The sequence below is a fragment of the Phoca vitulina genome, unplaced genomic scaffold (genome assembly GCF_004348235.1).
Source record: "Phoca vitulina isolate PV1807 unplaced genomic scaffold, GSC_HSeal_1.0 scaffold13, whole genome shotgun sequence".
Taxonomy (NCBI): domain Eukaryota; kingdom Metazoa; phylum Chordata; class Mammalia; order Carnivora; family Phocidae; genus Phoca; species Phoca vitulina.
In genome coordinates, this window is record NW_022589716.1 from 1,425,975 (window position 1) to 1,447,568 (window position 21,594).

A 21,594-nucleotide genomic window follows, 5' to 3' on the forward strand; every position below is an offset into this window, starting at 1 on the left:
GCCACCCCCATGCAGTGGTGGTCCCGCTGCTGTCCATGGCAAAGCCATCCTGGCCCCAGAGAAGGTATCCAAGTCAGGAGCTTCCTGAACCCCTCACCACTTGGCCACGGGACAGAGGAAGACCATGGATGCTGGAGTCAAGAGACCAAGACTGGATACTGGCTCCATGATTACACCATGAGATGCTCTCCCTCTAGGACTCATGTGGCTCCCCCTTTCTCCAGGTCTTGACTCATCCAGCACTGGGTGAGGTGAGGCTCAAATTTTCACCATCCTCTCTCTCCCCCCCTCACACTCACTTGCTTCCTATTCCCCTCCCCGCTGTATCTTGCACCCCTGTTTTATGTTCCCAATACACTTGTTTATTTTACACCCCCTAGGGGAAGCCCCCAAAAGCAGGGGGATTTGTCTGCCTGTTGGCTGCTGCGCTCCCAGTACCCACACAGGGCCAGCACACAGTAACAATGGTGGTGACAGTCCCTTGCTGGCAGGGCTGTGTTGTGTCTGACCCAGGTGGTATATTCAAGATGCCCACCGGTCGGACAGGCCTGTTCCCTGTCCCCTGCCGCCACCCCCCACTCCCGCCCAGTGCCGGGTCTATGTTGGAGTAGAGATTGTCATCCTTGTCTTCGGCCTCTTCACTTATGCAAGTCAGTAAAGGCACCAGGCCTACCAGCCTCTCCCAGAGCCCCGTGGGCCTCAGTTTCCCTGGAGGGCTTCCCTGAGAGAGAGCGCATCTCAAGGACTTTACATTGGTTGACATCATCATACAAGGTTTTTTACAGAGTGATGGGCATAACAGTGGGTCAGGCTTAGTGGGCCCCCAGAAAATGAGAGGCCGAGTCTCCCCACCCATTATGAATCCTGGAGACCCCAATCCCCCGCCACCAGGGTTCCCGGGAACCCCACCCATCCATCTAGGATTCTGGGGACCCCTCTGAAACTATGGGCCAATCTCGCCAATCATCAGGGGTTCCAGGAACCCCTCTGAGGCGTTGGGGACCATTCTCCCCATACATCAGGGATCCCCGGAGGCCCCGGGCCCCAGGGTTCCACTCAGAGTCCCGGGTCCCGGATGCCGCCTCCGCTCCAGGTCCTCGAGCAGGCGGGAGCCCACGGGGCGCCCCGGGGATCCCTGGGCGTCACGCTGCTGTTGTGGAGCGCGTGTTGACGCGTCGCCGGGGAGACGGGCGGGGGCGGGCCCGGGAGGGGGGCGCGGCCTGGCCGTGCGCGAGGGGCCGGCCAGGCTGCGCAGAGCCCTGGCGGCCGCAGTGGCCACGGCCGCCGCCGCCCGCCGGCTTATATACCGCGGCTAAATTTAGGCTGCGCCCGGAGCTCGTCCCCATCCGGGACGCGTTTCCGCCGCCGCCGCTTTGGCCCGGCCCCCGCGCGCGCCGCGCCTATAAGGCTTGGGCGGGCCCGGCCGCGGGCCGCAGAGCGTCCCCGCCCGCCCGCGCCCCGACCAGCCCGGCTCCGGGCAGCCACTCACTGGTGTCCCGAACCCGCGTCGGCCCCGGGTCCCAGCCATGGCGCTGAGCGAGCCCATCCTGCCGTCCTTCTCCACTTTCGCCAGTCCGTGCCGCGAGCGTGGCCTGCAGGAGGTGAGGGCGGCAGGGACATCGGGGGCGGCCGGGACCGCGGGCGGCGTGGGCGGCTGGCTCAGGGTAGTAAAAGTTGTGGGCTGCGGGGGTAGTAGAACGCCGGCGGCGGGGACAGCGGGCTCAGTGTTGTAAAACGAAGGCGGCGGGGACTGTGGGCTCAGGGTAATAGAACGCAGGCGGCGGCCGGCGATCCCCGAGAGCCGCCGCGCGCTCACGCCCGCGCCCTACCGCTCTGTCACCCGCAGCGCTGGCCGCGCGCAGAGCCCGAGGCAGGCGGCACCGACGACGACCTTAACAGCGTGCTGGATTTCATCCTGTCCATGGGGCTGGACGGCCTTGGCGCTGAGGCCGCCCCCGAGCCGCCGCCGCCGCCCCCGCCGCCTGCGTTCTACTACCCCGAGCCCAGCGCACCGCCGCCCTACAGCGCCCCTGCGGGCGGCCTGGTGTCCGAGCTGCTGCGGCCCGAGCTGGACGTGCCGCCGGGGCCCGCGCTGCACGGCCGCTTCCTGCTGGCGCCGCCCGGCCGCCTGGTGAAGGCCGAGCCCCCCGAGGCGGACGGCGGCGGAGGCTACGGCTGCGCGCCCGGCCTGGCCCGCGGGCCGCGGGGCCTCAAGCGCGAGGGCGCCCCGGGCCCCGCAGCTGCGTGCATGAGAGGCCCCGGGGGCCGCCCCCCGCCGCCGCCCGACACGCCGCCGCTCAGCCCCGACGGCCCCGCGCGCCTGCCTGCGCCGGGTCCGCGCGGCCCCTACCCGCCGCCCTTCGGCGGCCCCGGCTTCGGAGCGCCCGGGCCCGGCCTGCACTACCCGCCGCCCGCGCCCGCCGCCTTCGGTCTCTTCGACGACGCGGCCGCCGCCGCCGCCGCAGCAGCTCTGGGCCTCGCGCCGCCCGCCGCCCGAGGTCTCCTCACGCCTCCCGCGTCCCCGCTGGAGCTGCTCGAAGCCAAGCCCAAGCGCGGCCGCCGCTCCTGGCCGCGCAAGCGCACCGCCACGCACACCTGCAGCTACGCGGGCTGCGGCAAGACCTACACCAAGAGCTCACACCTCAAGGCGCACTTGCGCACGCACACAGGTGGGCGGCGAGCGCGGGCCGGGGGCGGTGGCTGGGCTCGGGACGAGTGGCGCGCGCTTAGGGAACCGCCCCCCCAGGGCGTGGCCCAGGAGATTGGGTAGGGGTCGCACCCTTAGGACTCCACTGGGGGCGTGGCTCAAGAGCTTGGGAAGGGCGTGCGCGCTTAGGAACCTTAGGGGGACTCTGTATCAGAACGCTGGGGAAGGGACGCACGCTTAGCACCCTCCTGGGAGCGTGGCTCAGGGCTTTGGGGACAGGGTGCCACCGCGCGCTGAGGAAACCTAGGGGGGCGCTGGGTCTCAGAACGCTGGGGAGAGGATGCAGGCTTAGGACTCCCCTGGGGGCGTGGCTCGAAGCCTTGGGGAGCCGAGAGTGCGCACTTTGGGCGCCCTGGGGCCGAGAATCGGGAGGTTCGAGAGCTAGGGGCGCGTGCCTAGGATCCCTAGAGGTCCAAAACGTAGGTCCCCCCGCGCTTCGGGCGCTGGTTAGGGGCAGGTTGCGCGCGCGCCCCCGAGTAGCCACGGTCGCGGGGAGCGTGTGCGTACCGGGGCCGACAGGCCGAGTCCCGGGGAAGCAAACTGAGGCCCGCTCTCGCCCCCTCCCTGCAGGCGAGAAGCCCTACCACTGCAACTGGGACGGCTGCGGCTGGAAGTTCGCGCGCTCCGACGAACTCACGCGCCACTACCGCAAGCACACGGGCCACCGGCCCTTCCAGTGCCACCTGTGCGACCGTGCCTTCTCGCGCTCCGACCACCTGGCGCTGCACATGAAGCGGCACATGTAGCCCGGACGCCCCCCGCCCACCCGCGCGCGGCCGTGGCGGGTCCCACGCGCCGGGCGCGGCCCCCTCCCAAACTGTGACTGGTATTTATTGGGCCCAAAGGACCGGGCTGGGCACAGCGTGGCCATTGAGGGGGTTCCCCCCCCCCCACGACGCCGCCACCGCCGCCCCGGCCCCATCAGAGACTGAAGGCCCGGTGGGAGAAGACCACGATCCTCCTTGACGAGTTTTGTTTTCAAAATGGTGCAATAATTAAGTGTCGTCTTCCCCCCCACCGGGTCTACACTAGAGGATCGAGGCTTGATGCCTTGTGAGAAATACAGCCTTAATTTGTACTGTCTTCGACATTTTTTATAATATTGTACATAGTGACTGTGACAGATATTGTATTACTGTAAATAGGAAGACAGGTGGGCATTTTGGCTCCCTGGTTCATTTTTATAAGACTTTTGTTGGTTTTTTTTTTAATTAAAAAAAAAAGTTTTGCATCTTTTGAAAAATCACAGCGCTGGTCTGACTGCTTGGAAGCTGGGGTGTAGGGTGGGCGTGGGGGGAAGGGGCAGTTTTGGTTCAGGAGGGCAGCCTGGCAGAGGTGGGGTGAAGTGTGTTCTGCCCCAGCCAGCACCCTGGGTTGCCAGCTGCAGCACCCAGCTGCCAGGAACCTGTGGGTTTTTCTATAAATTTAAACACTACATTTTAAGACTGAGGGAGAGTTATTTTAAGGTTGTTCCCTGAGCCATAAATTGCCTCTTTTTCCCCTGAGCTGGGGAAAGTGCTGGTCCCACTGACGTGGCCTCCTCTGGGCTGAAAAAAAAAAAAAAAAAAAAAAAAGCCTTACCTCTTTCTGGAAGCTTCTGAGGTTTCAGCCAAAATTCTGGAGTGTGCAGGCTCCCCCCACCCCTCACACACACACTTTTCTTTCTTTCTTTCTTTCTTTTTTTTTTTTGAAAGGGGAGAAATGCTGAGCTTCTGACCTGCTTTGCCTTTTACTAGTCTTGCCTTTTAGCAGGAGTTTTTGTAAGGGATGAGTTCCCCATCCTGTTAGAAGAAATGAATTCCATGTTTGAGGGCTATGTATGGTGGATTCTCTTTTCCAGATGAGGAAACAGGCCCAGAAAGGTAGCTATGGAGTGGTGGCATTAGGATGCTAGCCTGGTCTGTCTGCCTCATGAGGGACCTGAACCCCACTAGAAGGATCGGGGGCTTTCTGCAGCACAACCCATCTGTTGCTTGCATTGGAGGGTTATGAGACCCATCCCTACAGGTGCCCTGGTGTGAGGGAATCACGTCAGAGCCCCTGCCTTGGTGGTTGGAGGTGGCCACTCCAGAAACCCACCTCGTAATCGAGGGGAGACCCCTGCACTGCACCCCGAATGTCTCGGTCGGGCAAGGAGGTGCCTCTCCGTGGCAGGTTCCCCCTCATCTTCCCCCTTCTCAGGGCCCCGGGTGGGTAACCATGACTACCAACAATTGCACAAGTTGTTTCCAGAAAGTGAAAATAGCTTGTAAGCAGCGCCTATTTTAAAACACTCTCGCCCCATTGCGACAGAGGCTGGGATTTCCTCCCTCCCTCCATCCTTCCCCCCCCCCCCCCCCCCCCCCCCCCCCCCGAAGGCAGTCCTGGAAACAGCTGAGAGCGTTTGGTAATCCACAAAAAGCAGAAATGGGAGATGACAATCTGATTCATCTTTCTCGAGTAAATAGCCTGGGCCGGGGGCCGCTGGTGATGAAGGGTGTGTGAGTGTGTGAGCCTCCCGTACGCACTCTCTGCGGCTTTTGCAAAAACTGTTCCAGAGCAGAGGCGAGCCGGGGCCCCACCGACCCTGTGGAAATGCTCTTCTTTGCTCACAGCTGATTCCGGAGGCACTGGGGGCAGAACAAAGACTCACAAAAGATTTAAAATAACCTTTTGTAGGTTTGTAGGTTTTGTAGGGTCTCCAGTCTTTCCGGTTGAGTTTAAACTTGCAGGTAAAGCCATTTTTCTGGCTTGCTCAAAAACACCTCGCAGGTTCCCCTGGGGGGAAGTTGAGTCCGATGAGAGGCCAGTTGTAACGGGACAGAAGCTGCTGAGCTTCTGTTTCCTGAGCGCCTCCAGCTGCTAAAACAAAGTGCCATGCTCCTGCAGGGCTGTGTGCTTCAGCCTGCACTGATTACCGCAGAAAGAGCCCTCATCTTTCTTTCTGTCCCTTTCTGAAAACCCAAATGTCAACCTTCATCAAGTATCTTCTGGATGCGTGCTTCTCAGCCAGGGGTGACCAGACTGGAGACATTTCTGGTTGCCACAACTGGGGGCCGGGGGTGCTGCTGGGCATCCGGTGGGTGGAGGGCTCGGGTGCTGTTAAGCAGCTTATGATGTACATGACAGTCCCCCCAGCAGCCCCCCCTCCGCCCAGCGCTCAGAGGATGAGCCCCAGATATCAGCAGCGCCGAGGGTGGAGGAACTGGCTCTCTGGTTCCTAAAAGAGCAGCATTCAATGCTTTTCTACACAAGGAGGTGGCCCCTTGCCAGGAGCAAGCTTTGATGGCAGATGTCACCCAGAGAGAAGTATGAATAAAAACCTCACCGCTGGGACCCATCTCAGATCACCATAAGAACACACCCAACCTTGACACTTTTCCTTTCCATAAAAAGTCCTGGCATCCGTTTGACAAAATGGTAAATATCAAAAAGAAAAACAACTTACCCTGCATTCTGTAACCCGATTCCAATCAGAGGCTGTTAGAGGGAGGGATTTCTGGTGAGTGGTTGAATTGCTTTCACATGGCTGTGATGATCAGTGTAGCCCCCCTTTTTTTTCCAAGCAAGGTTAAAACCATTTTTCCGTATTTTTCCCTCCATGATATGTTTTTATTACCATTTGAAATGGCTGCATAATATTCCATTAGACGTGCCAAAAGTTGCTTATGCAAACAAGCACTGAGTATATATATGTATTTGGCCATATTTCAGATTGTCCTGGGCAGGGGGTGAGTAAAGAGGCTGGAAGGGATGAAGGTTTGGCGGGGACTTTAGGCATCGCCAAAATGACCTCCCAAGAGTCACTCCAGAGTTGGGGGGAGGGTACAAGAGCTGTTTCTCTGCCAGAAGTTTCCTGTATGTCAGGGAGCCCCGGACACCCAGGCTGGTGACAGAATATGGTGTGAAGTAGAGGAAATGTGAGCTTTCAGAGGGTAAAGTGAGTCCCTGACTCAGCACCCTGCCCCATCGGTGAAGCTGACTTAGCACCCAGACCCAGCATCACCCTGGGGAGTCCCGAGGCAACAGGCCAGAGATGGCTCGTGAAAGCACCAGGGCCAGGTGGCTCCAATGCTGAGCTGGTGGGTGCTGAGGACAGGGTTTCTCCACCTTCGATCTGTCGACATCGGGGCCAGATCATGCTCTGTAGTGGTGGCTTCCCTGTGCATTCTGGGATGTTGAGTGGCATCCCGGCCCCACCCACTCGACACCAGCAGCACCCATCCCCACAACTTGTGACAACCAAAAATATCTCCAGACATTGCCAAATGTCCTGGGGCGGAGGGGGGGGGTGGAATTAACCCCAGATTGAGAACCACTGGTTAGGGGTTCCATGACCACCTAAGAGACTTCATATCTACAATTTTTTAAAAGATTATTTATTTATTTGAGAGAGAGTGCAAGCAGGGGGAGGGGCAGAGGGGGAGAGAGAGAGAGAGAATCCTCAAGCAGATTCCCCACTGAGTGCAGAGCCCGGCACAGGGCTGGATCCCAGGACCCTGAGATCATGCCCTGAGCCGAAACCGAGAGCTGGCCACTCAACTGACTGAGTCACCCAGACGCCCCTTTGCATCTGCAATTTAGTGACTCACTGAGGTCCTAAGATATTGCACACATTTAAATGCACCAGCTGAGGGAGAGAGGAGGTAACAGGATCAACCTGTTTACATCAGCTAACGGATGGGGAATGTATTCTGCTGTGTAATGTGAGCCTGGGACCTAAATTGTTTTTCCCCCAAATAATTGACGCAGGGTTTCTCTCCCTTGGCACCATTTGAGCCTGGATCCTCCTTTGCTGTTGGGAGCCGTGTTGTGCACTGGAGGATGTTGAGCAGCACCCCTGGGCTCGACCCACCAGATGCCCGTAGCACCCCCAGCCCCTCAGTCATGACAACCAAAATGTCTCCAGACGTCACCAAGTGTCCCCTGGGGAGGGGGTGCACAGAACCGCCTGCAGTGAGAACCACTGCTTAGGCAAAACCCTTCTCTCCCACGGAAGCGGAAGCCCCAATGTCTGCCTCGCAGGGCTGTTTCCTAGTCTGGAAAGTGAAGATGCTGCCCTGAGGACAGAATGACAGAACGCAGGGGGAGGGTGGCGCCCAGCACTGGGGTGTGGCCAGCGCGGCAAGTCTCCCCCCGGGGCCATCTGGTCCTTGGATTTGAGGTCTGGATGAATCCCCACCCCATCTCTCTTGGAGTCCCTGTCTCTCTTGTCTCTTTTTCTTTCTCCCCACCTCCTCACCTCCTCCCTCTCTCTCTCTCTCCCCCCTTCTCTCTCTCCCATTCATTCATTCAGCAGATGCACCCAATGCCTTTGCCCTGAGCTGAGTCCTGGGGAAGCAGCAGTGACTCAGAAGTGACTCAGCCTCAGGCGGGCACCCAGATCCAGTGTGAACAAGTTTATTGAATGACTAACCCAATGCTAACTGAGCCACAAGGGCTAGGGCAGGTGCTTTCATCCTGGGCACCTTCCGCAAGTCCTCTCTTTCAACCCTCCACCAAACAGGGGTGGGGGCAGGAGGATAGCCACCCCAGTTTTTCAGATGCAGAAAGCGGGGCTCCCAGAGGGAAAGGCTAGCCTGGGCCCGTGGTGGGGCCGGGGCTCGAACCCCGGTCAGCCTGACGTCACAGCTCCTACCCGTGCCTCGAAATGTCTACATCCTGAAACACATCAAGCTCGCAGGGTCTTCCTCCACGCCCCATGATCGTGGTTCCTGGAGGCCCTAGTGAATGTCAGGAAACACAAATATTTGGGGGACCCTGGCTGGGTGAATGGGGTTCCCTGAGATGCTGCAATATGAAGCAGAAGGAGGCCTGGGCAGGAAACAGTTCGCCAAAAAGCGAAACAGAGTTATCATGTGACCCAGCCATTCCGCTCCTGACTGTAGACCCCAAAGATTTAAAAACAGAGACTCAAACAGGTGCCCGTATGCCCATGTTCCCAGCAGCAGGACCCACAACCAGCAGAAAGTGGAAACAACCCCAGGGTCCATCGACAGTTGAATGGATGAACACAGGTGGTCCGTCCGTGCACTGGACTAGATAGGAGGCAGGGGGTGAGACTTCTATGAGACAGATTCCGCAATGAGTGTTTTCAAGGAGTTTGTGCCCATTTTACAGGTGAGAAAATGGAGGTGTGGGGAGGCAAGACCACTGTCCATGTAATGGAGCTGAGCCTTGAAGCCCTGTCTGCCTGAAATGAAAGTTCCCCCCACCCCCGGGATGCCTCTGCAATGGGCAGTCACTGTGTGTCTCCAGGCCTCAGTTTCCCCACCTGAAAACAAGGGGGCTGGACCCATGGCTCCTCTACACGGACGCCATATTGGGCACAACTGTGTCTCCCCCATCAAATCAGATGGTGTCCCCCAGCAGCTCTCCATCATTTTAGAATAAATCCGAAGACTTCATCGTGGTCTGAGGGGCCCCAGCCTCTCCCTCCCTGCTCTCGTCTCGCTCCTGTGCGCCCACTCAGCCACACTGGCCTCCTTGCTGTCAGCCAAGTACGCTCCCCTGGTCCTGCCTCAGGGCCTTTGCATTTGCCGATTCACGCACTCTTCCTGTGGCCACGGGTAGCAACCTGGCCGAGCTGTCCTGGGGTCGTTTCTGTAGGCCTGAAGCCAGAAAGCAGATCCTCAGGTGGGAACAGGCGGCCACGGGACAAAAGACTGGGGCCCTGGGTAACCGTCCTTAGGCAGAGGTGGAAGCAGCTGGCTCGGGAGTCTCCATTCCCCGCACCCCGGCTTCCTGCTCTGTGCCTGCCGGCGAGTGGCCCCCTCACTGGCCCTCAGCACATCATTTCTGCTGCAGGCCTGTGGCCCCTCGGAGGCATCATCTCCTTGTCCTTGCAGAAGAGGAAACTGACGCCCAGAGGCATTTCCCAGAGTCACACGCTGATGCTAGCTAGGACTCCTCTGAGTTAGGACTTTCCCTTCGCTGTGTGGGCCCTGAAGGCCAGGTTCAGTCCCATTTCATGAGGGAGGCAGAGGGACGAGGCATATCGCAATGATCCATATTTCACCAATTTCAATTCTTTTTTTGGAAGAGAGGGAGGGTGAGGCAGGGTACCTTTGTGGCCATTTGTGGCTCTGGGAATAAACAGATACACCCTTCAGTCCTGCCTCAGGGCCTTTGTACTTACTCTTTCCTCAGCTGGAAATTCTTTTCTTCCCATGGCCAGCAGCAATTGGACCTCCAGATGCTTGACCATCCAGCAGACCTCACCCACTCCCTGGGATGGAGGGACGACCGAGGGCCCTCATCCTTCTGAACACATACGTAGTGACTTTCAAGTGATTGGGCTCCTCCAGGCCTGACCACACATTAGCAAATTAGCCAAGCACATGGAACTGGGGGGCAGATGGATTTCTTGATGGGCTAGGAGGTGAGGGATGCATGAGGAGGCTCAGAGAGGGGAAGCCACCTGCCCCAGATCACACAGCAAGAAAGGCCAGAGTTCCTCAGAGTTCCACCCCCCAAATCCTTACCCAGACTCCCCAAGGCTGAGACTCAGTGACCACTCACGCCTCCCCACTCTCTCCCCTCCACAAATCCCAGGTCCTCAGCTGGGCCTTCTGGGCAGGCGCGACTGATTCAGCCTCATGGGACACGCACGTGTCCTGCCTCCAATGTTGGGGCTCATGGACTGACCCCCCCGCCCCGGGAGGGAGTGCGGTGGAGGGAGATGGCCGCACGTGGGGCTTCTGGGAAGGAGGAGGTGGTTTTGACTGGAATGCACGGGAAGAGGCAGGGATGAGCCAGAGCTGCAGGACTGAAGGGCAGTGGGGAGCCACAGAAGATTAAGGCAGGCAGTGACCATCATTTGTGCCCTGCCCTTCATGTGCTATGACAGGCTTCCTCAGCCGTGACCCACAGCTGGGAGAGGCCCCCCCCTTTCCCTTTCGAGCGCTCACACCCTTCTCTGCTCTTCTCTTGGTTCCCTGAACATTTTCCCCCAAGATTCCTGGGCGGGGGTCCCTGCTCCCTGGCTGGTTCTGACTGGGGGCTCTCTGGGGGCAGGGACCAAATCCAGGCTGGCACCAACCAAGGGAGCCACCTGCCCCCCCCCAATCCTAGCCCCTGTAGACCAAGGAGGATGGGACAAGGGTGGGGACAGAGGTCCTGCCAAGACCCTGCTCCCAGCCTGAGCACTTTCTCCGGCTCCATCTCCCCAGTCACCCCACTTTCTTCCTGGACACCCCTTATTTTCTTTAGCTTTTCATTGTGGTAAAATGCACAGAACATAAAACTAACCATTGGAACCAATTTTGCGTCCGATTCAGTGGCATTAAGCACATTCACACTGTTGTGCAGCCATCCCCACCGTCCCTCTCCAGAACTTTCCCATCTTCCCAAACTGAAACTCCGTCCCCATGAAACACTGCCCCCCGCAGCCCTCCCCCAGCCCCCCACCCTCTACTTCCTGCTTCTCTGGCTGTGACCCCTGCAGGGACCTCACACAAGAGGAATCACACAGTATCTGTCCTTTTGTGGCTGGCTGAGTTCCCTCGGCCTAACGTCCTCCAGGTTCATCCATGTTGCAGTCCGCGGCAGAAGCCCCTTCCTGTTCAGGGCTGCGTAATACTCCACAGTACGGCTCGACCCTGTTCTGCTTCTCTGTTCAGCCACTGCCGGGCACTCAGGGGACTTCCGCCTCTGGGCGATTGTGAATAACGCTGCTGTGAACACGGGTGTGCAAACATCCCTTCAAGACCCTGCTTTCAGTGGTGTGGGGAGCTAGCCAGACCTGGAACTGCTGGATGCCCCTGTCTTCTCTGGCAAAGCTTTATTCACGGCTGCTCAGAAGCTCAGAAATGTTTTTCTCTCCCGAGCAGCTCAGCCAGGCGCTACTGGCCCCTGCAAACGTCCCAGCACAGTCGGATCTCAGTTCTTCACCAGCTCACTGCTGGGTCAGCCCCAGTTAGCCACACACTGGGCCTCAGTTTCCTCCTCTGTGAAACGGCGGGGAGGTGAGCGCGGCCGGTGGCCCAGTTTTGGGGCCGCCCCACAAGTCAGGGTTTCGCGGCGGCCCGGGCTGTGCAGAGACACCCAGCACCACCAGGAGCTGGACCAGCCTGCGGTCAAGGTGCCGCTCACACCCGGCACGCCCGCCTGCCCGCCCGCTCACCCTGCAGGCTGCTCTGGGTGCAGCCAGCACCCCCCCTGCCAGGCCCCAAAGGCCCCAGGACAGCCTCCTCGAGGGGCAACACCAGACCCAGAGACCCTCCACCGGGCCAGGGCATGCGCTTGGCCAGGACCCAGAAATCGAGGCCTTCACACAGGCCGACCCCCTCGGCTCTCCTTCAGAGGCAGTGGGGGCCTCTCACTGGGACACGCTGGCTCCCTTGGCCCTCGGGAGCCACAAACACACGTCCCACGGGAGCTGGCCACACCACCGAGCCCCAACGGCACACGGCCTGCCAGGACTGGACTCTGTTTTAACCTAGAACAAAGTGAACGGGACATTCTCTTGACAAGCCTTTTTCCCCCTTCTCCCCCCTCCCCCACACTGGCTTTTTTAAAACTTATTTTTAAGTACAGGGAGTCTATAAATCAACTAGCTATGACAGACATGTCTAGAACACTCCACCCAACAGGAGCGGAATACATTCTTCTCAAGTGCACATGGAACATTCCCCGGGATAGGCCACAAAACCCACCTCAATACATTGACGAGGTTTGAGATAACACAAAGCATGGTCTCTGACCACAGTGGAATGAAACTAGAAATCCAAAATAGAGAGAAATTTGGCAAACTCAGAAATGAGTGGGAATTAAATAACAGTAATGCAGGGGAACCTGCTTGGAGCCTTAATGAGTGAATCGTGGCAGCGGGAGATTTGTTGGGGGGCCTGAGCTCCTGAGTGGAGTTCCATGTTGGTGGGGGGTGGGGGGGATCTGGGTCTTGCCCAAGGGCCTGGGTGTACCTGAGACTCATCTCATCTGCACACTTGGGGTGCCCGTGAGATTTCTGGGTGTCCCCTGGGGACTTCCCGTGGTTCCTCTGGGGTCATAGCCCCAGAGCCTGCCCTGACTCCCACAGGTTACCCCCCAACCCCCAAGAACAGCTCCTCATGGCTCCAAGGCTGGCAGTTCTGAGAGCCTACCCCAGCCATCTGGACACACCCCTTCCTTGCTGGTTTAGAGCATGTTGGAAAGTCCTTCACTCAGCATTCCAGCCCTTTACGACAGCCACCTCCCTCTAGCCTCTACTGCTCCCATGCACCCCCCACCTCCCATCCTCATCTCCAAGGTCAACCCACCCTACCCCCACTCACCCTCCCTCCTCCCCAAGTCCACATCTTTGCCAAGGAAGCCCCTCCTGTGAGTCCATGGGACAAACCTAGTCCACCTTTCAAGGCTCAGCTCAAGTGTCACCTCCACTGGGAAGCCTGCCTTGATTCCCCCAGCAGGAGCCCTGCCCACTGTCATGCGGGCCAATCTAACCAGGGTGGGGATGTCAGGACGGGTATCTGGCCCTCCCCCCATTCAACTGGGTCTGAGCAGCCAGCGGCGAGGGGTGTGCATGAGTGGGGGCGCCTGGTTGGGAAGGGGTCAGCACCATGAGCTGGTGAAGTGGCTTTGCTTCCTGGTACTCATAAAGCAAAACCCCAAATCCAGGGTTTCCTGGGATGACAGGATTTCTTATGGACTCCAAGAGAGGCCAAGAGGATGCTGGGTAGCATGCAGTGTGCAGTGTAGACAGGACTCGGAGTCTGTGGCCCAGGTTGATCCCCAGCTCTGGCGCTCGCCTCCCGGCCATAGCCCTGGGCAACTGCCCGGTCCAGCTGAGCCACACTTCCCCCTGGGCTGGTCAGAAAAGCAAATCAGAGAGTCATTTCATGCCACACGGTGGGAGCTCAGCCTGGGCTGTCCCCTCCGCTCTGCCCCCCAGCATGGATGGAATCCCATCTGGAGGGCCTCAGGGAGGGCCCAGGAGGTGGCATGCCTACAGCGCCCCAGGGACTGGCTTGGCCGTCTGCAGGCCACACTTTGAGACACGCGGCTCTAAATTGTCACAGTCATTCAGGAAATAGTTCTGCGCCCGCCAACGCCAGATGCTGTTCTCGAGGCTGCCATCCTGCCTCCTCCAGCACATCCTGATTGCCCTCCACCTCAGTCACCCCTGATTTCAACCTTGACCCCAAGTTGGCCTTTTGGGGACTGTCCCAAGTCTAATAGACACACTCCTCAGCCAAAGCCCGTGTCTGCGGCCTCCGGGTTCTATGATGTTCCAAAAGCAAGAAGGAATCCAGCCAGCCCCGTCCCTCCGCTTGGCTTGAAAACATGCCCAGAGACGCCAATCCCGCCTCTCCAGGGCAGAATTCTCCACATTCCCGGTGTGTTTCCGTTGAACCCCAAACCTCAAACACATCCTGATGTCTCATTTCCTCAGCGCGGCTCGGGGTGACAGGCCAGCGTGCCGGGGACTCGTGGGTTCGTTTTGAGTCATACAGAGGTTTGTCGAAGGAAAGGTTTCTTATCTCAGAAGCTGTTACATCAAGCACAGTCAGTTCCCACCAAACCTCTCTGCCTGCATGTGTGCGGGTCCCTGCAGGGGCCAGCTTTTCCCTGCCCGCCAGGGTCTGGGCTTTGGGGGGACGAGGCTGGGGCTGGGGGCACTGGACAGGACCACGCTGGGCTCCTGAGTTCACCACTGTCGGCCTGTGGCTCTCGGTCTTCATCTCCTCTGCTGTCAAAAGGGGGCCTTAGCAGCTCCCCTGGTGGGGCTCCCTCTGCGGGCAGGGCCTGCACCAGGCCAGGCACACAGTAGGTGCTCAATGAAGGAATGGTGACGTTATTATGAGAGAGACCATGGAGCCTCAAAGGAGCAAGCCCACTCATTTTATTTATTTATTTACTTATTTTTAAAGATTTATTTATCTATTTGGGTGGGGGGAAGGGCAGAGGGAGAGGGAGAGAGAGAATCTCAAGCAGGCTGCAAGCTGAGCGCAGAGCCTGATGCAGGGCTCCAGCTCACGACCCTGAGATCATGACCTGAGTCGAAATCAAGAGTCAGATGCTTAACCGACTGCGCCACCCAGGCACGCCCCCCCTCCACTCATTCTATTTAATTCCGGGGTCTCTGGGACGTGGGACTAGGGGAGGGGGACTGCCACATGTGGGGACGATCCCGATGTCCGAGGCAACTGCCCCACCCCTGAGTGACTTCTGCCGGGGGAAGACTCTGAGGCTCCCAATGGAAGCACACAGGGGGTGTCGGGACAGGTGACCTTGCACTGGTCCTTTCTCAAGTATGAGTGAGCCCCGCCTGGGTGCCTTTTTAAGTGGGGTGGGGGGGGCTCCCAAAAGATCTCTGCCTGGAGGAAAAGTTCTGGCAATCGTTTTTCTTATTGCTGCTGCTGTTGGCTTGCTCGTTTAAGAAACAGTCGGGATACTCATTGCAGCACTATCTGTGATAGCCAAAAAGTCGAAAGAACTCCAATGTCCATTAAAGTATGGATACGTACACAAAATGGCGGAATCATGTTCAGCCATAAAAAGGAAGGAACCGTGACACGTACTACAAGGTGGGTGAACCTGGAAAACATTGTGTTGAGTTAGAGACGCCAGACACAAGGCCACATCGTGTGTGATCAGGTCCAGAACCAGCAGATCCATAGAGACAGACGCAGGCTGGGGGTCGACGGGGGCTGGGGGAACGGGATGGGGAGTGACTGCGCGCAGGGACGGCGTATCCTTTGGGGGGAGGGGAATGTTCTGGACCTGGAGGTGATGGTCGCACGACACGGAATGTACTAAGTGCCTCTTCATTGTACACTTTCCATGGTTACTTAATTTTATGTTCTGTATATTTCACCTCAATAAAAACAAAATTATTTTTAAAAGAAGAAAATGGGAATAGAGGTTTCAATTGTAACTTGTCATTTACAAAAAAAAATTCTTTGGTGACTATAAAATAGAATTTGGACCCAGTGTCTCTGTTCTTGATGGGTGAATGGAAAACAAGACGTGATACACACACACACACACACACACACACACACACACACACACACTGGAATATTCTTCAGCCTTAAAAAGGAAGGGAATTCTGACACCTGGTACAACATGGAGGAATCTTGAGGACATTCTGCTGAGTGAAAAAAGCCGGCCACAAAAGACAAAGACTGCATGACCCTACTTAGACAAGGTCCCTAGAGTCGTCAGATTCACAGAAAGGATGGCAGGTGCCAGGGGCGGGGGAGGGGATGGGGAAATCGCGTTGAATGGGGACAGTTTCAGTGTCACAAGATGAAGTGTTCTGGAGATGGAAGGCGGGGAGGGCTGCACAACGTGAATGTACTTAACACTGAGCACTGAGAAATGCGTAAGAGGGTACATTTTGTAGATGTGTATTTTACCAGTTTTATAAATAAACAAATAACTAGATTGCGTTTGGAAAATCAGACATAAAAACAGACAACTGACCTGGAGCTTCTCAGACTCCCAGGCAGTAACTCTACCTCTGCTTTGCTGACAAGAACATCCACTCCTGGGCACCTGGGTGGCTCAGTCATTAAGTGTCTGCCTTCAGCTCAGGTCATGATCTCAGGGTCCTGGGACAGAGCCCCACATCGGGCTCCCTGCTCCGCGGGAAGCCTGCTTCTCCCTCTCCCACTCCCCCTGCTTGTGTTTCCTCTCTCGCTGTGTCTCTCTCTGTCAAATAAATAAATAAAATCTTTAAAAAAAAAAAAAAAAAAAAGAACATCCATTCCTCTATTAACAACAGACAACAGACACTCAGAAAGGGTGAGTTCAAACCCCCTTTATCCATGTCATTAGGTAATACAGTATAGAACTCCACTAATGTGTGTAATTGGACATATGAGTGATGTTCAGAAAAACAATGGATTTTCCATCTTGCAGTTTAAAAAAATTCCTTTCAGCCCATGCATTTGTCAGCCTTAAGCCAAGATGGTAAAGAGCGCCCCTAATATGGAGAGTGGGGGATCAAAACAACAGTATGACCTTGACATTGTCATTGGATTCACAGAAGGGGCCATTCTTACGTTACATAATTTCCTTTTCAACATGTTGACTCTAAAACTTATGGGGAGGGGCGCCTGGGTGTCTCAGTCATTAAGCGTCTGCCTTTGGCTCAGGTCATGATCCCAGGGTCCTGGGATCGAGCCCCGCATCGAGCTCCCTGCTCGGCAGGAAGCCTGCCTCTCCCTCTCCCACTCCCCCTGCTTGTGTCCCCTCTCTCACTGTGTTTAAATAAAGAAATAAAATCTTTAAAATAAATAAATAAATAAAACTTATGGGGAAACAGGGAGGGGACCTCTGGTTTAATGGTGTTGTGAACAACGTAGCATTTCATTTTTATTCTTCCAAGTAATGCCACCTGCACCCCAGAGAAATAAATCAAAAACTGTTTGGCCCTCATAAAAAAATAAACTCAGCTGGAGCTCCATAAGGGCAGAGAAAATGTCTGGCTCCCCGTTGCCTCCCCAGTCTCCAGCTCAGGCCCTAGATCTGGTATGGCAAACTGTAGTCTGAGGGCCAAAGCTGGCCCCCCAAATGTTTTTGTAAATAAAGTTTTATTGGCAGGCAGTCACGTGCAATCATTGACATATATCCTTGGGCCGCTTTTGTGCTACAATCGCAGACTTGAGTGATTGCAACAGAAACCACTGGGCCCTAGAAGCCAAAAATATTTACTATCTGGCCCCTTACAAAAAGTCTACTGACCCAGGGTCTAGTACAATGTGATGGTAAACGTTGGCTGAATTAAATCTGATTCAAAGTACATTGGTTGCGGGTAGCCATCTCCTGTTTCTGGAAACACAACTGCATTTGAGGGCGTCTGGTTTTTGAAGAAATGCAGCAGATCTACCTGGTAGGGAGGCTCCTAAGAGAAAGTTACAAATGATGCCCAGCAAGAGAGCGCCCCAGGCCCCAGGGCTCAGACAGAGTGGTCAGTCCCAGACTCTCAGGTAATGGTTGGGAGGGGCTCAGTGCGAACGGACTCTGCATCCTTTAACTGACTCTAAGTGGGAAGAATTTTCTAGATCGAGTTTCACAGCTGCCGCAGGCCCTCCGTGAAGGCCAGGTGAGGAGTCTCCCGGCTTGACTTAAACCCTTATTGATGCCTTGCCAAAGTCTCTGGTCTGTCCGGGGTCCCTGCTTCCCCCCCCCGCAAGAAAGTCCATGGCAGCACAGGGGACCAACGGCCTGTTTCGTGGGGAGGCAATCAGCTGTTGCCTGATGGAAAATTCCTGCTTGTTTGCTCAACCAAGAAAAAAATGCAGTTCAGAAAATACATGTGGCACCAGCCCAGGAATTGGGGTGTCATGTCAGCAAGACAATGTGAGCAAAAACAAGGTTCTGAGTGCTTGATCAGATGTGAGAGAGGCAGCTGAAGACAGAAAATTTGCTGCTGGGAATGTGACAAATGTCCTGAAGATGAAGTATCAGAAAATGCCCCACGCAGGGCTTCCTCCCACGCTGGGACACAGGGGCCTGGGGGACAGAGAGACGTCCCCAAGGGGCGGGATGTACTCCATGTCTAAAAGGAGCCCCCCAGCCGAACATCAGTCTCCTGTCACCTCCTCTGTTAAATGAACCACCTTCCTTGGCCCACTCCCTGCTTGAGAGAGAGAGAGAGAGGGCAACTCAAGAAAGGGGCATGGAAAATGGAAAATGATAGAATGTCCCCCCTGCGGGCCAGTTGGGGGCAGGTGGCCAGGCTGGCTGGGGGAATCCATGAGGGCCAGAGGACCATGGTACAGGTGAGGGCTCTGTGGCCTCAACATATGTCCGCAAAGAACCAGAACCTTCCTCTAGAAGGCTGGGGATCCCCAGAATCCTTCCTGGGCTGGAAGGGATCTGCTCTGTGGGAATGTCTTGGTCAAGGGCCTGAAGAGCCACCCCATCCCGGGAGCTTTCTATGCATGCATGCCAAGCCATTTCCAGTAAGTCTCCTTGTCGGCTATAAAAATAACCCCTGGTGAAGTGGTGACAAGCCCATGATTCAGTCCAGCCATGCCACACAAGGGGCATCTGTCCCCCTCACGTGGAAAGTCCCCTGGCCGAATGAAAGGTAGCACTTGGTTTCGGACATAAGCACCATTTGCCCGGATGTCGGCTGATGATGGACTTGGTCTACACAAGGTACTCGGTCCACTCGAGCCCCCATCTCCCCATAGACCTTCATGCAATCTCAGGGAAAGTTCGCGGCAGCTCCGGGCCTCCCGTCTCCCTGCTACCCCATACCGATCAATGTTCTTTGGACTCTCATCATAGGCAACAGTGCGGTAGCTTACTAGCTAGGATAGACAGCGTCCCCTCTCCGCATGTTCCTGGGTTAAATAGAACTAGAAAACCTAAGCCCTGCTCTCAAAGTGCAAAGCAATCACTATCGTAGCAACCCGAGCCTCAGCAATAACCATCCGAATCAGTAATAACAAAACCAGCTACTATTGGCTGGGGGGAGGGGGAAATGGGGAGTTGTTCCATGGGTATGAAGTTTCAGTTTTGCAAGATGAAAACGTTCTAGAGAGCTGTTGCACAACAATGGGGAGATAGTCAACACTCCTGAGTCGTACACTAAAAAATGGTTGAGATGCTAGGTTTTGTTAGGTTGGGGCTGGGGTATTTTTTTTTTTTTTAACCACAGTTAGCTAGATAACAAAACAAGTAGTACTATGGTTCTTTCCACCTTGAGCATCTAGCATGTGCTGGGAACTCAGCTATGGATTCTCACAACAGCCCTGAGAGAGAGAGTGATTATCTTCACCTTACGGAGGAGGAGAAATGATTCCAAGGGATGAAATGGGCGCCCCCAGATCTGTCAAGTGGGGAGCTGGATTTACACCAAGTCTGTCTGACTCAAGGCTGTGTCCTTCCCCAGCGCACCCAGGGGCTCTTCATGCTGCTGTGTCTTCCCTGGTCTCCCCTAGGGGAAGAGGAGCCATAGGTCCTCTTATCCTAGGATCTAGAACCGGAAAAGAATCGGGAGTTCCCGTCTACCATGCTGTTCCCTTAGAATCAGGATCCTCACTTCCTTTACAAAGCGTGTTTACGGTTGAACAATGGCTACATCTCATCTTGGGTCTTTTTTTGGCTCTTGGAATGGAAACTCTGCCCTTTGTCTTTAGTACAAAGAAACAACATTCACTGCAGACCACTATCTCAAAAGTCCTTACGCTCTGGTCCTCAGAAAGGGTCTCTACCCCTGGGTTGGAGGTCAGTCTAGGAAAACCATCACCAGGTCACAGAATTGCTCATTTATGAAACTTGGGTTTCTTGTAATGTACTGGGTTTTTTTAAGTTTATATTAAAAGATATATATTATATTATTGATCTATATTATCGACACAATGTATTGATATTGATAGGTTATATATACTACATGTCATAAGAGTGTTATTATATATAATAGTCTATTATATGTCAGGCTAGTAATTATATAATAATAATACTATTATATATAATAGTATTTTTATATAAATATAAATATATAATAGTGTATACGCTCACATGCACACACACACACACACACACACACACACACACTAGTCATTTAAGCTAGTATTTCCCCCTTAGCTTTCAAATGGTTATCAAGAATGGAAAAATATTTTTTCATTTTTTTTAATGCATGGAAAAATATTTTCATTGACACACATTTGACATGTGACATCGTGTAAATTTGTACATTGTGTACATGTAAGGTGTACATGTTAATTTGATACACTTATATATTATGATCCCCATTGTAGCAATACATAGCACCTCTCTCACATGACTTAACTGTAATTTGCTTTTAGTGGTTGGAATAATTAAGTTCTAGTCTCTTAGCAAGTTTGGTGATCATAATACAACATTGTTGTCTATATGTGCACAAAATATTTTACGTAAAGATGAGACTAAGGGGATGATTTCTATTTTCCTCTTTTATGTTACTCGAAATCCTAAAATACGTGCCTTTCTGGAAACTTGAATAATAATCTTCAGACTTTTAAAGCTAGGAAGGTCCTCCACTGGTGGTCCAGCCCCAACTCCTTGGGCAAATGAGGAAAGTGAGTCCCAGAGCACTTAGGTAACTTGCTCAAGGTCATGAAGCAAAGTTGCACACAGCACAGCCGCCAGAAAGCAAATCAAAGAGATATTTAAAAACCCACTAAACATAAACACAACGCGAGCCATGCAAGCCCACATCACGTAATTTCTTTGGAATAAGCTGGTGATAAGGATCACATTTCCCTTTATGTTTTTTCCAACAACAGCTCATGATACAATTTGTACGGCTCCTGGTAACTTTTACTGGGGAAAATTTGGGAGAAAAAAACCAAAACAAAACAAAACAAAAAGACCCATGTTTCAAAGGAACCAGATCTGATAAGGGGGCAGAAATATTTACTCCATTATTTCAAGAGGCAGGTTCTTTGTTTCTCGGACGCTTCCTGTTTTAAAAATAGCTTTCCACAACTGTTCCAGGACTAGGATGTCCTTTTAAATGAAACTGGCTTTGAAGATGCAATTCCGTTTACTTGGAGCAAGTTGCAGATCATCAATCAGCCTTTTGCAAAAGGCTGCTCCGACCAGGTATCCTGGACCCTCGGGTTCTGGTCCCGCTGCAGCCGGAGCTGGGGAGCTGGGTCCCTGGCCCACGAGGAGGTGGGGAAGTAGCTGCCACAGGTGGGAGCCGTGGGGGGTGGAGGGGGCACATCCTAAGGGGACAAAGGCTTCCAGCCATCGGGTAGTACATCAGTGATGTCACCAAATCAAATGTCGCCGCTCATGTGCAGGATATGACTAAAGGGAAGGAGGGTGTGACTCTGAGCTCTAGGTGTGATCACAGCCTGGCGGCTGTGTGAGAAGGTGCCCACCTTTCTGAGTGACGTGCACTTGAACGTGGAAGGATGAAAGGACACGGGGACAGAACCACCTCACAGCCTGCCCGCAAA

General features: G+C 54.9%; 1 protein-coding gene across 1 annotated transcript; it reads left to right on the forward strand.

The window, feature by feature from the left end:
- The first annotated feature begins 1,445 nt into the window (after positions 1 to 1,445).
- Positions 1,446 to 3,953, forward strand: KLF2 (Kruppel like factor 2). The gene is made up of 3 exons (XM_032412166.1): positions 1,446 to 1,601; positions 1,847 to 2,669; positions 3,278 to 3,953. Exons 1-3 carry the CDS (start codon positions 1,527 to 1,529, stop codon positions 3,451 to 3,453), a joined length of 1,074 nt encoding a protein of 357 aa, XP_032268057.1. The 5' UTR covers positions 1,446 to 1,526; the 3' UTR covers positions 3,454 to 3,953.
- The last annotated feature ends 17,641 nt before the right edge of the window (positions 3,954 to 21,594 follow it).